At 37.3% G+C, this 17,330-nt stretch overlaps 1 protein-coding gene across 1 annotated transcript; it reads right to left on the reverse strand.

Moving 5' to 3' along the window:
* Nucleotides 1-3,632: 3,632 nt before the first annotated feature.
* On the reverse strand, nucleotides 3,633-17,296 carry efhc2 (EF-hand domain (C-terminal) containing 2). The gene is made up of 15 exons (XM_051709681.1): nucleotides 16,774-17,296; nucleotides 15,516-15,704; nucleotides 14,817-14,967; nucleotides 14,517-14,740; nucleotides 14,182-14,433; nucleotides 13,789-13,896; nucleotides 13,461-13,599; nucleotides 12,156-12,321; nucleotides 11,228-11,370; nucleotides 10,912-11,108; nucleotides 8,307-8,440; nucleotides 7,944-8,138; nucleotides 6,189-6,281; nucleotides 5,991-6,093; nucleotides 3,633-3,939 (listed from the first exon to the last, which is right to left on the reverse strand). The coding sequence occupies exons 1-15, from the start codon at nucleotides 16,813-16,815 to the stop codon at nucleotides 3,829-3,831; spliced, it is 2,247 nt and encodes a 748-aa protein (XP_051565641.1). The 5' UTR covers nucleotides 16,816-17,296; the 3' UTR covers nucleotides 3,633-3,828.
* Nucleotides 17,297-17,330: the final 34 nt, after the last annotated feature.

The raw sequence follows: 17,330 nt of genomic DNA on the forward strand, positions 1-17,330 counted from the left end.
CCATCTTTATACTTTGTACATGTGGTGTGAGCTGAAACATTCTAGAAGGACACAGGGGGAGAGTATTGTCAAAAGTAGAGTTATTTGGAAATAGCGAAAAGCTCCTGTCTTGTTATATCATGTTGGTATATGGTCAAGCTCTTACAGTGTATATTCATGCATCTTATCCACAGATTCATGTCTGTCTGCCCATCAACTGAAATCAGCTTTTAAATAGGGCTTAACCCACAACAGACAGAGATCTTTGAGGGTTGCAAAGCCACTTTTCAAGAACACAAAGCAAGCCAAAGCTTTTGAGCTCAGGATTTGATCTTCTGCAATCTATTTCAAGTCTCATTTCAAGCTACACGACAATAAGTTCTCAATTATGGGTGATTTATATTGAAACAGCGCATGCATCCAGAAATTGGCTCCTCTGGGAACGCTGACCTGAATGAAAATAGTTCCATAATCCTAATTTACAGCCAGTATAGAAAAACTTTTCTTCTTCTTACTATTTGAATAATACTTGCCAAAGACAACCTTACACTGATCACCGTACCAGGTCTAACTGGCAAGAGTCAAAGCGCATACCTTCGAAAATAAGTGCTCTTAAGAAAATAAGAGGAAAACACAGATCTAATATAGGTATGAAGAATTTATATGAATTCAAGCCTTATTAGGTTATTTATGTGAATTAATAGGGAGAATGGAATCAATTGTCAAAAAAAAAAACAAAAAAAAGACAAAACTGGTATGTAACTTTGTAACTGTTTCCTCATGTGCACCTGAGGCTGTGAATGACCTCCTAAGAAATGCCTTGAATGACTTAATTCTGCCTGTATACCATCACAGTACCAATACCTGTGGGCAGTGTCAAGTCTCTGTAGCCGGGAAAAGTACATGGCAAAATGGCAGTCTTTTCACTGTCTATTCAAAATAGCTTTAAAGCATCTTGATCTCCAAAATTAACCCCCCACCCACCACCACCACCAATGTAGGATATGTTTTAATTATTTTCCCAGTAGATCACAGTTGTGATACATTCTGTTAGTGCTGGATGTGATAAAACAAACTGTATCTGCAGGAAATTAAAAAGGTCATTTGTTTCTCATTCTTACTGGTATTAATGAATTTCAGACAATTTTAGGTATTGAGTTGAATCGTATTTTAAAGTGTTGAAAATTTAAAAGTTAATTATTTTTTTATGAGGTTCAGAACTGTGAACCCAAAGGAGTATAAATTCAAAAGTCAAAGGATATTAAAGTCAATACTGTGAGCACAATTATTAGGCTAATCACGAGTTTGGTATGAAATGCTCTGATATTGTACAATTGCAACAAAATCTGCCAGTCATTTTATTTTTTGAAAGCCTACAAAATTGTCTAATGTTCCTTCTAATGTTAACAGTTATTTTTTCTTTGTAGCACTTTACAGTGAGGTTCTATATGGTTACAGTAAATGCATTAGGCATCATGAACTAACAGTGAACAATATTTTATCACAGCATTTACAGTATTAATCTAGGATAAAGGAATAGTTCACCTGAAAATGTAAATTCTCTCTTCACTTACTCACACTCATTCCATCCTAGATGTGTATGACTTTCTTTCTTCCGCAGAACACAAATGAAGATTTTTAGAAGAATATTTCAGCTCTGTTGGTCCATACAAGTGAAAGGTGGTCAGAAATTTGAAGCTCCACAAAGCACATAGAGGCAACATAAAAGTAATCCATGAGACTCCAGATGTTTAATCCATGTCCTTTGAAGCGATCTAATCAGTTTTGGGTGAGAACAGACCAAAATATAACTCCTTTTATACTGTACATCTTTCCATTGCAGTCTCTAGGCACGATCATGGTTTTAAGCTCAATTACACTTCCTAGTGCTTGACACATGTGCAGAGCACTAGATGGCGCTAGGAGGTGTAATCCAACTTGAAATTATGATCTTCAAGCAGATTGCTTGATGTCAAGATGTATAATGAAAAAGCAGTTTTATTTTGGTCTGTTGCCACCCAAAACTGACTGGATAACTTTAGAAGACATGGATTTAACCACTGGAGTCAAATGGGTTACTTTTTTGATGCCTTTATGTCCTTTTTGGAGCTTCAAAGTTTTGGTCACCATTAACTTGCATTGTATGGACCTACAGAGCTGAGATAGTTTTCTAAAAATCTTTCTTTGTGTTCTGTAGAATAAAGAAAGTCATACACATCTAAGATGGCATGAAGGTGAGTAAATTATGAGATCATTTTTATTTTTGGGTGAACTATTCCTTTAATGTTAATTTATGAAAATCCATTTGCTTATTGTGAATTCATAATGCATAATTAATTTTAAGATATACAGCTTTTCATTTTTCGTAGTATATGTTGAAATTATCATTAAGGTTAATATGTGCTGTAAAAGTACTGTTTTTTTTTTTTTTTTTGGTTCACGTTAACTAACAGCCTTATTGTAAAGTGTTACTACTTTTACTAACCTCTATAATGATCTATTCACAATGTGGTGGCAGTTTAGTGGGAAAATATCTGGGCTAGAATGGAGTTGCTGGGGTCTTATTACTTTTTCTTGGTGTCGACAAGTAACAGATAACTAAAGCAATACAATTTAATGGCTTTTACTCTTATAATGAGAATGTTTAGCAATCACCAATGGACCTTTAAAATTTTTATTGGAGATTTTTTGCCCCCGGAGACTTTTACTACCTTTCCCGTGCAGAAACTGTAGAAGACATTGGAGACTAAATATACATCAATTAAACAAGAGCAGTGACATATTAAAATGAGAGGCTTGTCAATCCACCTATGAAAGTAAAGGTGACTTAGGCTAAAGGTGACTTTAGCCTAAAGGCATAGTTCAATCAAAAATGGAAATTCTGTCATTATTAACTCACCCTCATGTCGTTTCAAACCCATACGCTGTTACTTTTGGTCACAGCACATAAATGCACCATTTTGTAATCTGTTTGATCGATTCACATGATTTCTGGGATGTCACCGTGTGGCCCCACTATCCCCATTCATTGGAGCCGGGCTAAATATGTGCTGGACCCTGCCCTGCATCAGCCTTTGTGTTTCAGATAGAAGCCCGCTAACTCAGGAGGCTAATATTTTAGTAAGTGTGAAAGCTAGGAAGACTTGATAATGCGGGTCTGATGTAATGCACTCCTTCTGTCTTGGCCAGGCATTGAGGCCTTGATCAGAAAAACTCTGATTACAGACACGTTTGACCTGTCTTTTTATATACAGCATCAGCTATTGACAATTGCATAACATTCCAGATCAGAGCCGGTCACAGTGAGAACAGCCAAGGTAGGTTATAAAAGGATATGCAACCTTTACTTTTAATCATGGGAAACATGGTCTCTCTTTCGGTGCACTAAATGATATAAAGGCCTTTGGGAAATATGCATTTGGACTATGAATTTTCTCACAAATCTTATCTATATGACAGTCAGCTATTCTGAGGCAGTTTTCTCTCATATGGCCACGACATGCTGTCATATTATATTGACAGCTTCTTCCACACAATCATGGCAAATGTGCATGTCTGTCTGCCTGTACATGAAATATGGTTTGATTTAGCTGCTCGTAACTTTAACTGCACCTCGCTTGGCACCAAGGCACCAACAGCACGTCAAAATAATGTTCTCATTCCAAGATGATTTTTATTTTAAGTGGAAGTCGATTACAATGTACACATAAAAGATATTATGACATTTTAACATGCAACACAACATAACAGAATGTGCAACAATGAGAATTTATTCTGTGCAATACACGAAGTGGAGCAGATTTCTTGAGCTTGTTGTGGAGTTAGGTTGAGGATCCCAACGGGCCATTCTCAACTGTCATTAATGTTTGCTGCACTGCCAAAGACATCCTCCAGCAAGAGCGAATAGTTGATGGTTTTAACTGTAGGGTCTACAGCTTCTCCTCTCCAGTCTACATCAAACTAAAACAACAACACGACAAGGTTTGAGAAATAGTTCACAGAAGCTAGTGGAGCACAAATGTATAGCTGGCACTTTCATTTAATGTCTCAGCAAATTAAGGTGCGCAGAGACATTTATCAGACTGGACTGACCAAAGCCTTTAGCACATGGTAATTGTCTTGTGCTTGGTGTTTGAAATAGCAGAATGTAAATGTTTAATGACATTGCGTGCTTCAGTATTCAGTACATCAGTTTAGGGTTAGGGTTAGGGTTAAGGGATAGTTCACCCAAAAATGAAAATTCTCTCATGATTTACTCACCCTCCTGGTATCCCAGGTGTATGACTTTCTTTATTGTGCAGAACACAAATTAAGATTTTTAAAATAATATTTCAGCTCTGTAGGTCCTCACAATGGAAGTGAATGGGTGCTAAAAGTTCCAAAATCCACATAAAGGGAGCATAAATGTAATCCATATTACTCCAGTGGTTAAATCAATGTGTTCAGACACTATATGATAGGTGATAGGTGATAGGTGTGAGTGAGAAACAGATCTTTTTTATCATGAATTCTCCTCTCTGCCCAGTAGGGGGTGATATTAATGATGCATTAATCACCAAAAACAGAAGAAGAATGGGAAAGTGAAACTGAAGTGGAGATTGACTGAGCAGGGAGGAGAATTTATAGTACAAAAAGGACTTAAATATTGATCTTTTTCTCACCCACACCTATCATATCACTTCAGAAGACATTGATTTAACCACAGGAGTTGTATGTTACTTTTATGTTGCCCTTATGTGGATTTTAGAGCTTCAAAATGTTGGCACTCATTCACCTGCATTGTATGGACCTACAAAGCTGAAATATTCTTCTAAAAATCTTAATTTGTGTTCAGCAAATGAAAGAAAGGCATACACATCTGGGATGGCACGAGAGTGAGTAAATTATTTTCATTTTTGGGTGAACTATTCCTTTAAGGGAGGGCCAAAGGAAATGGCTAGACACAAGCAAACATAACAGTCAATAAACTGAGACAAAATGAAAAATGAGCCAAGCTTCCTAGAATTGCTATTTAAATGGATAGTTCACCCAAAAATGTAAATTCTCTCATCATTTACTCACCCTCATGCCATCCTTAATAGGTATGACATTCTTTCTTCTGCAGAACACAAATTAAGATTTTTAGAAGAATATTTCAGCTCTGTACAATGCAAGTGAATGGTGGCCAGAACTTTGAAGCCCCAAAAAGCACATAAATGCAGCATAAAAGTAATCCAACTCCAGTGGTTAAATCCAAGTTTTCTGAAATGATCCAATCGGTTTTGGGTGAGAACAGACCAAAATGTAACTCCTTTTTCCACTATAAATGTTGACATAAGCAGTCCGCATTGGGGATCATGATTTCAAGCTCGATATAACACTTCCTAGCACCATTTAGTGCTCTGCTCATGCATCAAGCACTAGGAAGTGTAAATGAGCCTGAAATCATGATTGCGCCTAGAGACTGCAATGGCAAGATGTACAGTGATGTGTCATACACATCTGGGAATGCATGAGGGTCAGTAAATGATGAGAGAATTTTCATTTTTTTGGTGAACGGTGAACAATCCCTTTAAACAGAAAAGCCAGCACTCAGAAACTATAGATAGGCCGACCACTATCTCCCCCTGCTGGTTAGTCAGACCACGCAGACTTAGAATGCACATTGTTTGAGTCATTGAGCAGATGGATCTGCTTAGAATCCAAGGAGGCATGCTAAATTACTGTGCTGTAATAAAAGCTCTACTTCAGAGTAGTTGTTGAGTGGGTTTTTCCCAAGGCTGATTTCCTTGATATGAAGCTTGTAGGTGCTCAAAGACACAAACGCTCACACAGAGGAAATGTGTGTGGCTGCTTTAGTAAATGAAAGAGGATGACATCAAACAGACGAATACAACATTTGGTGACAGAATATATTATCAATTTTCATTTTCATGTTAGCTGTCATCGCATCACAACCACTAATTGCTGCTTTGATCCTCTCTGTTTTGGAGATATTTTCGTGTTAAGGATGAAACCTTTCAGTTATTCACCTTCAAGGTGACGTCTGGGTGGACAGCAGGGGCGGGATTTTCTCTCCAGTTGATGCCTGAGAGGAAGGCATGGTAGTCAATCTTCTCAGACTTGTCCTGAAATCTGGCAATGAATATAAGAGATAGGAAATATGAAAATATCACACTGAAATGTTTTATAGATAGTCATAAATGGGAGTTTTGTTCTGTTGTTCCTACTTGTTAAGAAGAACTCTCAGTAGGTCATCAGACAGGGGCAGTCGGAAAGATTTACAGATGATCCGTGCCTCTTTGGCAGAGAGGTGTCCAGATCTACAGCACCATTTGAGTGAAGAGGAAGTGGTTAAAAATGAAGATGAAAAAGGAGAATAGAAGAAGAAAATGCTTATTATTATTAAACAAATAATTCATCCAAAAATGAAAATTCTGTCAGAATTCACTCGTGTTGTTCCAAACCGGTATGACTTCCTTTCTTATGCAGAACACAAAAGGAGATGTTTTAATGAATGTCACAATACCCCAAAACTAGTCCATGTGACTCGTGTTATATTCCAAGTCTTCTGAAGGCATACAGTATCATTTACAGTAAGCACAAAACAACACAAGAGCTTGCATGAAATTTTTTCCTCTTCATTTTTGTGTGAGTTATTCCTTTTAGCTCTTTCTTTAACAGCCATTAGGCAAACCAACCATAATGAAACAAACAAACAAACAAAAAAGATATTCAATATATCGGTCCTTTACATTACTAGCCAATGTGCAAGCACAATTTTCACAAGCAGAAATGAGCTGCAGCATAGGAACACCCAAAAGTTCTACACCCCCCTCACATGTTTGTTTATTAAATATTTAGTACAAATTGATTATCCTATATAATAGGCCTATTTATATTATACTATTTAGTATAATTTATGCTTTCGGTGACCAAGAAGAGTAGAGTGCTCTCGGCTCCACAGAACAGATTTTACCATGTTTAAATCTATTTTGCAGCATTCCACATGCAGTATTTTCCCTCAAAACACAGCACAGAAAATGCTAAAAACAAAATCCACCGATTCTGTCTGGGCTTGCCAATGTGAGTGAAGCTCAAGTCATTACAACTAAAACACATTAAAATAATAATTGATTTAAAAATTATTTTTGTCGAAGTAAGAACAGTTCTTTTCTTCTTATTGAGTTCATCACAGACAGCTGCAGACATTCCAGGCTCATTTTGCTGCAGGAAATTTAGAACATATCGGAAAACAACAAAATTTTCCACAGGGCCTGTTGGCATTCTCCCTCATCTATTTCCCTTGCCTGCAACATGCCACAGGTGTTCATCTGTTTCCAATGCTTCACTTGAACCACTGGATCTAATCGCATGCCCTCAATCTAAAGCAGATTGATGGTTGTTCTACCACACTGTGATTGTAAGTGGTGAACAACAGTGCCTGTGTGACTCTCTCAATAGTTGAGGGTGTGTGTCCTCAGAGAACAGTGTGGAAATGATTTTTGTGGTTCTGTAAGAATGCATGTTTATCTCAATGATAATTTTGACCTTAGCACTGTTACATGTGCTTAAAAGCTACAGGTAGAACAAAAGAAAAAATAGAAAGATATACTGTGTGTATATATAGTTTATACAAGGACCAAAATTAATGTGTTAACTAATTAGATTAATTGATGTTTAATATGTTTAAACATCCACTGAATTAACTAAAACTGAAATATATTTGGTCTCAGTCATGGATCTTGAAACATGAATCTTTTTTGGGTGTAAATCATTTGAAAAACATTTCTTAGGTAAACTGTGCATTCAATTTGATGCGACAATTTAAGTAAGAATGGATTCATGAATGGTTACACAGAAGTTTGTTTTGCTTGTGTTTCATGATTAAGGCCCACACTGTCCTAAAATATCAAATACAAGGAAATACCTCTTAAAACTATTAAAAAGCTGATTAAATGGTGAAAACCCTGCTCAAGCCCTACCTTTCCCGGTCCTCATGCGTGAAAGCTCGCACCATATCTGAAAAGTTCTCAAAGTGTTTCTTCTTTAGCTGATCCTGAGCCACAGCAAGCATGAGGCTCACATCCTCCTCTGGCTGCTCCCGCACTGAATAAGCACGACCCAGCGTCATGATCTCATGCTCAGACAACTGAACGTCCATATCTGCCAACAGAGTCCTGCAAAGGAACACAACCATTTAGTGATGCTCAGAAGTTTAAGGAATTTGGGGGGTTTTATGGTTTATTTTTAAATTTTACATATTAACTGTTTTTTCTTTTTTTTTTTTCTGAGCAGTGCATTTGCTTCTTTTGTTCCTTAATTTGTCTCTTTGGCTAGCTCCTTACCTGAATGACTCATATGGAATTAAGCCAGTGTTTCTTGGGTCGCTCATCGCAAAGAACTGTTTTACTTCTTTCAGCTTTTCCTCACTGATGAACTTTATCTTGCTTATAATGGTGCCAATGTTGGCCTTGGGGAACTAAGCAATTGAGAGAGATAGGTGAAAAACTTTCAATTAAGTTTTTGTGAAGCAACATATATGTTGGCAAAGCCTAGCAAAAGGCCTCAATGTTTTGTTTTTTTTCATTAAACAATGTTGAATGTTACAGTTTTTCTGAATTGCTAAAACACTAAACCCCATTCTCTGAACCAAATGCTCAGTGGCCTAAACCCTTTTGTCGAATCAGTCACTCTTTTGGCAGAACCTTAAACAAGTTTTTGTTTAAGGTAGTTAGACACCATTTTTAAATCTCATCCACTCTTTCTGCAAAACTCTAAACACATTCTCAATCACTAAAACACATTTTGCACTGTGATGCCCTTGTGTTGCAAAACGGTAAACACGGGCGGCAAATGTTAAACACAACTACAACACAGTTGTCATCGTTAACACACAATGACTCAAAATTGTTCACACTTATTTCTAAGGATGTTATCAAACCAATATCAAGACATATCACCATATCAGGACATTCAGAGAAGAGAACAGGTTATTGTTTCTTTTTACTGTATTTTGGTCATTGAAAGATTGCCGTATACATTTGATTCAGTGCATCACTTTGTCAATAGAAAGGGGACTGGGGAAAAAAAAGAAAACCTTTCTTACCATACAACATTTTACATATAGAAGTAATGTCCATTATTATTTATTTTTTTCTGTATGTATATGTTTGTAAGTGCATTTTCCCTTTTTGTAGAATTGCAGGACTACCACATGAGGGTGGAATGACTACTGTATTTTTACAATATGCAAGTGCTGAATATACAGACATTCAATACTGTATTACAGTTTTTAATTAAAAAAATAAAATAAATAACACACAGTTAGTGAAACCTGACACTCAAGGAGCAAAACCTCAGCCCAGATCTGCACAACTATAAGTACATTCTCAGCCTCACACTTTTTGCAAAACACTAAACACACTTCTCTACATTAGACACAGAAATCTAACATGATGTAACTTTTTTGCTATTTCAAGGCACTGCCTTTCAAAACACCACACCTATGAACCAATTGATCAAACATGGCCGTCAGGTCAATTTTAAACTCACCAATCAGGCATAAGCACTATAAAAAGGCAACAGGTGAGTTTACCTGTCTTCAACAAAAAGGGAAGGCAACGTTGCAGTAAGAGGAAGAGGGAGAAACATCATTGGCCACAGAGCTATTTTGAATGTCCTGGACCAACGTGGTGGTACTGTAACATCATAATATGCACTGCAGTCATGCAGAATGGGGTCCTCCACCACCATGCCAACTTAGGTCCTTCCAACACGGCCCACATACTCACATTTGTAGACAGACTACACAACATCATCACAGCAGAAGACCAAATGGATGCAGAGCAGATGAGATACATTGTCATCTGGGACAGTGTATCTTTCTGCTCTGGTCCAAAACTGGTTTCATCAGCATCCATAATTTTCACTCCAATACCTCTCCCTTCCTTAACCCCATTGAGGAAGTTTTTATTTTTTATTTTTGGCATGGCGGTGGAAGGTTTACGATCTCCAGCCCTGTGTCAGGATACCCCTCATTCAAGCCATGGAGGAGGCCTGTGACCTAATTGGTGCAGGGTCTGTGCAAGGATCGATTCGCCATTCAAGAAGATTCTTCCCTCACTGTCTTGCGAGAGAGTACTTAGCCTTTGGTGTGGACGAAGTGCTATGGTTTTTTACAGTAATTGCAAAATGTGTTTACTATATAAAATAAAATAAAATTTTTGTAACTACATGCCCTGGACGCTGTGTTCTCCATTTTTTTATGTATTGTCTAATGAATGCTCTGAAGTGTTTATATATTGACTGGCTGTGTGTATGATCTGAAAGCACTGTTTGATTTTGAACACAGATGAAATGGTTTGGGGTGATTTTTTGATTTTGCCAGAAGAGTCAGGGGTTTTGTGAATGTAGTTTGAAGATTTGGTTTTGAGTTTAAAGTAGTGAGAAAATGGGAGAAGTTTTCAAGAAATGTGTCTTAGCAATTGTGAAAAACTGTAATCAAAATATCAGGTTGTAGGAAAAGACCTTCTGATGTGTTACAGACAGATATATTTCACATTAATTTATATATATTTCACAGATTGCAATCAAAAGAGAAGAGAAGAGAAGATAAGAGAAGAGACAAGGTGAGATGAGAAGAGATGAGAAAGGAAGAGAAGAGATGAGATGAGATGAGAAGATAGAAGAGACAAGGTGAGATGAGAAGAGACATGATGAGACGAGAAGAGAAGATACAAGATGAGAAGAGACAAGATGAGACAAGAAAAGATTAAACGAGAAGATAAGAGATGAGAACAGTGAAGAGATGGGAGAAGATGAGTCAAGAGGAGAAGACAAGATGAGATGAGACGATGCAAGATAAGAATAGAAAACATGAGACAAGATATGAAGAGACGAGAAGAGAAGAGAAGAGAAGAGAAGAGAAGAGAAGAGAAGAGAAGGTGTTACCTCCTCTGCATGCTGCTCCAAATAGCTGAATGTAAATTCATCAGCGTCCAGCAAATGGAAGGGCTGATTGTTCAGATGCAGCTTAGCTCCCACATACAAATCCTGAGCTTTGAAATACTCTGACATCTCACTCTTAAAGAGCTCTTGACCTGGCTTCTTCACTCGGCCTCTCTCCAAGAACTTACCCGCAATTACACCTTAAGAATTTAATAACATCTTCATTATGGGTTTAGCATTTTGAAATTAACTGAAGTTAAAGAACTAAACTAGAATGGTTTCAAATTGAACTCAGTTTAACTAAACAAGACTGCATTACCTGAGTTTCTCTGAGGAGGTTCAAAGATTGCTATGGTGTCATCACTAAGGTAGAACGATATGATAAAAACACGTTCCTTGTCGATAGGGTTGTCTGTTAGCATTTTCCCCACAAATCTCAACACGTTGCTTACCAGGCCTTGCCTAACAAAGAGTTGAGACAAAGCTAGTGTAATGTCATCTGATGGAAGAGCATTTTCCCCAGCTATCAATTCATGCATGCATAGAACCATTACTCCCTTCAAGTTATTTCAGTTAGTTATGGACCTTCTTGTTTCTGTGGAGCAAAAGGCAGAATGTACGCCTCAGTTACCACTCACTTTTATTGAATGCAAAGAAAAATGCAACGTGAAAGGGGATTGAGAACGACGTTCTGCCTAACATCTCATTTTGTGTTCCACAGAAAAAAGGAAATCATACAGGTTTAAAACAGCTATCCCTTTAAATGAACTGAATTACAAGTTTCAGAGAATCCTTCCTTTCTGGTTTTCCTCAAAACTGTTCTACTACCAACGTCTGACAATGTATTGTCCAAAACAAACTGAGGAAGAGAATAATTTGCAGCGTGATACTGGTTCAGGGATTATGGTTGGAAGCAAAGCCCTGTGAAGCCGTGAAGACAACATATAATAATAAACCAGCTGGCAAAAAGTATCAGAAGTATCATGTGGTTGCATTCTAGCCACTGATTATTTATAATGGACACACGTTTTTCTGCTTGCCAGGGCTGTACTGTAAAGAGCTGCACTTAGCTGATGAAGGATGACATTAGTAGAACAGACAAGGGTCTAAACTCTTCTGTCAAAACGATCAGAAAGCCAGTAAGGGTCCAGAATGTTGATTTATTCTAGTATATATGGTTTTAAAAGAAGTGGAAAAGTATACTCTGGACGTCCTAAGAGAGATTAGAAATGGAGAGACACAGATACCTGTCTTTCTCCATGAGTTTCGTAAAATCCTTCTGTGGGGGCTTAGGCAGCAAACCCTGACAGGAGCAGAGGGAGTCTTCCTCAGATCCAAATCCAGTGTATGGTGGCACCTGTCTGGTTGGTTTAGCAGGGGGCGGGGCCGTATACGAGACAGGTGTGAAGTCCTCTATGAAGCCACATGGGGAGAAAACATCAAAAGAGCAAATGTAAGGATAGAGAAAAGGAAAAGAGTGTAAAGAGTTGGGTTTATCCATGTAAATTTAGTCTATAACCCCTTAACCTCTAAGGAGCGAGCAAGTGCTCTACCAGTAGCTTGTGTCAACCTGGCTCCATTAGACTCATGTGTAACTAATGCTATGATCTCTTCAAACAGTATAATGCCGCACGAGCCACAATGGATGGATGCATGCGCACCCGTATTGTGTTACTGTTGGCACGGAGCTCCTATGCTTCTCATGTCCAGGCTTTTGAAGATAAAGAGGCAAGGCAGGTCATTGCTCTTATTTACTGTCCAAAACCTGAGTAGCCCTGAGGTGTCAATCAGTTCTGCTCCTTTAGTCTTCCGCTCAGTCCATGCAAAACTAAGGAGCTATGACGGTTATTCAGAGGGATGAAAGCACGCTGGGGAGCATTACAGTCTCATAGAGACATGGGATTTATGACAGGAAGACTTTGAAAATAATGAACACCTTGTCAGACCACCAGGCAGTTATTCCTAAACTCATCACTGACATCATGTGGCCTTTCTCTCTTACACCATACTTGCAAAATAACGCTGGAAATTATTGCACTGCTTTGAGTACAAGGAATTCTTTAAATTTCTAAAAATATATAAATAAATAAAAATAAACCATTAATTAACAATTATGACGATAGTAATTATGATTATAATAAATATCCAAAAGCTCAATGTAAGGTCTGGCCAATATCAACTTTAAAATCATATTTTTTATACAGTATTTTTTTTTTATACATGTTTAATTTTTATATCACATACTATATCACATTGCAGTTGAAATATGTCCCAAAATGTTCTCTGTTTACTGTCGGTCTCATACAGTAACTGCCCAGCATAACTGTTTTGTGTGTACTATGTAAACGTGTTTGTAGACTGTTAGGTTCTGTATTTTGTCAAGCCTGCGTGTGTATTGTCTCAATGTTCAAAAGTTTTATATAAAATTAGCACCAAGACCTGAAAAAAAATAAATAAATAAATATGGAATTGTGTAACCCCATGTGCACATAAGCTTAAATGTATAACATCTGACTTGCCTTTACCTGATAAACAGTCATGTTGTAACTCACCAATACCGTATTTGGAGCGATAATACTCTTTAGTGAAATTGTCGCATTCACATATCAACATCCTACGACCCCACACATTAATGATGCTTCCAATGGTCAGGTCACAGTCTTTATAGAATTCTTCCTCTACAGCTCCAGTCTGTAAAATGTCAATGAGACAATGACATTTTACTTTTCTGAAATTGAAACATGGCTAGTAATCTACATAAAAAAAGAATGGCTATGTGAAACACCCACTGTGAATAAAAAGCAGTGATTGTCCAATACCTGGGGCCTTTTGCCAATGGATGGCAACAGTGACAAACTCATCATTTGGCTTTGTGCTTACTTTGAGGCTATCCAAAATGTAGCGTCCTTCTTGTCCGATTGGTCCAAATACATTGAGGACTGTGCGGTCTGTTATTTCTCCGGGCTGACGTTTGGGAATAGGAGCACGCTGTTCAACAGAATCAAGAGAAAATAATAGCAATTTGTCTCGAAGGACAGGCTGGGAAGGATGATATTTAGAACATAAGTTGAAGGACAAGTCAAATTTGAAAATGGGAACAGAATTATTTTCTCATTGGGGGATTCCCATAAACCTGAAAGGCCATCTGACGAGACAACTTGATAACAGAAAACAAGGTGGAATAGACTAATTTCCATTCCATTTTTTCCAACATACCCATTGAAACCATCTCTTCTGTAGCACAGCAACTTGCACCCCCTGTTTCTTACTAACCTTGGGAAGCTTTCCCCTGTGCAGAAATTTAGGGACAGCATCTCGACCGGAGTTTGGCTGGAAAACTTCGTGAATTTCTATGGTATCATCTGCCAGGAAGTAATGCAAGATCAGCTCTCTGGGGTCTCTAAACATGTTCTCAGTGTCATCCCAGTAGCAACAGAAGCGCAGGACTTTGCGATCATGTTCCAAGAACTGCTTTAGGGTATCCATTCTTTCATATGGCCTTAGTGGTTTCATGCTCTTCTCCATCTATGAGGTTGAAGGAAACATTACAAGAACATTCAGAGCTCTTCAGTATTGTTAGTACTATTCAAACATATGATGCTTCTTACCTCTTGTCGATGGGTGGTATAGGGATCTGTGGGCGTTGAAGCAGGGGGGTTTATTCGCACCCCAATTTTTCTCAAGAAGTTGCGTGTGAAGGGGTCACAGTCTGTAATCATAAAGGTCCTAGAATAGAGCACTATTTCCTGATTGATATTGAAATGGTGCACATTGTAAAAGTGGTCATCTTTAGGAGCTGGGAGAGGAATGCGGTGGCGCCGAATCAGGGTACCTACATGGAAGGAGAACAGCTGGATTTAGCTAGTTATCAATCAGGATGCTACAAGTTTGATTTTGATTTTGTTTACCCTGTGGGATCCCACTGTTTTTGAGTTCTGGCTCCACTACTTGTATGGTGTCATCCTCCAAGTGGAAGTAAATTTTACACTTTCTTACTCTATATTTTTCTTCCCTCCTTTGAGGAACAGATTCTTGAAAATAAGCATCAAAACACAGTACCTTCGGGAAAGAAACAAAGTGAAAAGGTATATTAATAGCATTTTAAATATACATTTACATTTAGGCCCTATGATTGACTGGCCACCTGTCCAGGGTGTTTCCCTGCCTTCGGCCCGAGACAGCTGGGATAGGCTTCAGCCCTACCCACTACCCTGCATAGGACAAGCGGCTATAGATGGATGGATGGATGGATGGATAGATGATTTACATTTAGTTATTTACAGACACTTTTATACAAAGAGGAACTTAGCAAGCAATTTGTCATACAAAAATCAACAATATGTGCAGTATCGCAGTGCCAGTTTGGCTGGAGTAGAATGGAAGCTCATGTTGATAAAGATTCAGACAAGGAATTTGTATGTATTTATTTTTTATAGTAAGTTCAATTAGTGTGGATTGGTTAAGTGCTCATGGATATAACTTTGGATACCACTAGTTAATATGTAACTTTGAATAACTTTGGATACCACTAGTTAATATGTAACTTTGAATAACTTTGGATAGCACTAGTTAAAATGTAAATTATATTACATCCAGTGACAACAAACCTGTTTGTCAAAGGCTAACCATGCTGGGGCATCACTGCCTTCTCCCTTTGGAAAAAGTGAATACTTGGATCTTGTCCTCTGCCCGAGTAGCAGTTCCCCTCCAATAGCTGGCTTTTCTTCCCCAACCACCATGGCTACTCCATTTGAATAATCAAAATGCTGAGACTTGTGAAATTTGTCCCTTCCAAGCTGGAAATAGTTCATAGAAAATAAAACGGAAAATAAATGAGTAATGTGTTATTTTCAACATCATTTTGCTTCTCCAATAAAAACACGTACTATCAAAATAAATAAATAAAATAAAAATTATATATATATATATATATATATATATATATATATATATATATATATATACACACACACACATTACTGGGCAAAAGTTTTAGGCACTTAAGATGTTTCACAAAAACATTTGTCTTAAGATGGTTATTTATATCTTCAGCTTTAGTGTGTCAATAGGAAAAATTCATTTTAGACTCCCAAACATTACTTTTGCAAATAGAAAAGATTAGAATAGAAGAGCAGGATGCTCTGCAAGAGATGGCATTACCCCCACAGAGCCCCCCACTGAACACTGAGTCAGTCTGGGATTACATGAAGAGACAGAAGCAGTTGAGACTAGCCTAAATAGATAGAAGAACTGTGGTGAATTCTCCAAGAAGCTTGGTACATCCTATCTGCCAACAACCAAGAAAAACTGTGTCCAGGTGTCTCTAGGAGAATTGGTGCTGTTTTAAAGGCAAAGGTGGTCACACCGAATATTGATTTAGCTTTTTTATGTTTACTGGACTTTGTATGATGTTAATTGATAAATGAAAATTATTTATGGCATTATTTTATAAACATCCACACTATGCAGCATTTTTAACAAGTGCCTAAAACTTTTGCACATTACTGTATATATATATATATATATATGATTTACGCATTTCAATTTCATAACAAAAATTCCATAATTAAAAAAAAAAAAAAAATTGTTTAATTAAATATTTCGGTTATTTTATTTTAGTTTGTTAAACATTACTCAGTTCAATTTTATATACATTTGTTATGAAATTGTGTTAAAATTATGTAGGCTACTTTAAAAACATTTTATTCTTCATCACGTTTAAAAAGTCAAGATAAATCTGTCAGCTAACAGAACAAAATAGCACAGTAGACATACATACACAACTTCTTTTCACAGCAATTATTTTATTTTTTTGGAGAGTGGAGACAGACACAAATATAAATAAGTAATTATGACAGTACTTACATTTTTATTGACTGAATTTCCAGGAAGCATCGGCAATGCCATACCTGCAAGGAGGTAAGCGATTGTAATATTTCCTCAATGCTTGGACGACTCCAGACTGTGCAACTGTGTTGCCAAGGTAACAGTTTGTTTGCAAATATCATTGCCTGGCAACGAAACGTAGATCACGTGATAAACGAGTCAGCAATTGTTTATATATAATCTATCTGACCATCGTTTCAAATAAATATATATTTTAGCAACAACGAACAATCTTTAATGTCCGCGGTACATCCATATCACGTAGCTCGATAAGTAAATAAAGAAGATACGAATCAATCAGGCAGTCATATTCATCGACGCGCAACACAATTATTTCTGGACCGAACTACATTCGGATTATGACAATTAATGGGTCAATAACTTGATCAATATCTCATAAATGTACTTACCCTGTAAAAATAAATCATTTTATGTTTAATAATAGTATAAATTCATATGCTGGCTGCCCCTCTCTCCCAGTGCTTAAAATAAACAAGAAAACTTTGGCTGCACTTAAAATTACAACAATGCTGTTC

The sequence above is a fragment of the Myxocyprinus asiaticus genome, chromosome 11 (genome assembly GCF_019703515.2).
Source record: "Myxocyprinus asiaticus isolate MX2 ecotype Aquarium Trade chromosome 11, UBuf_Myxa_2, whole genome shotgun sequence".
NCBI classification, from domain to species: Eukaryota; Metazoa; Chordata; class Actinopteri; order Cypriniformes; family Catostomidae; genus Myxocyprinus; species Myxocyprinus asiaticus.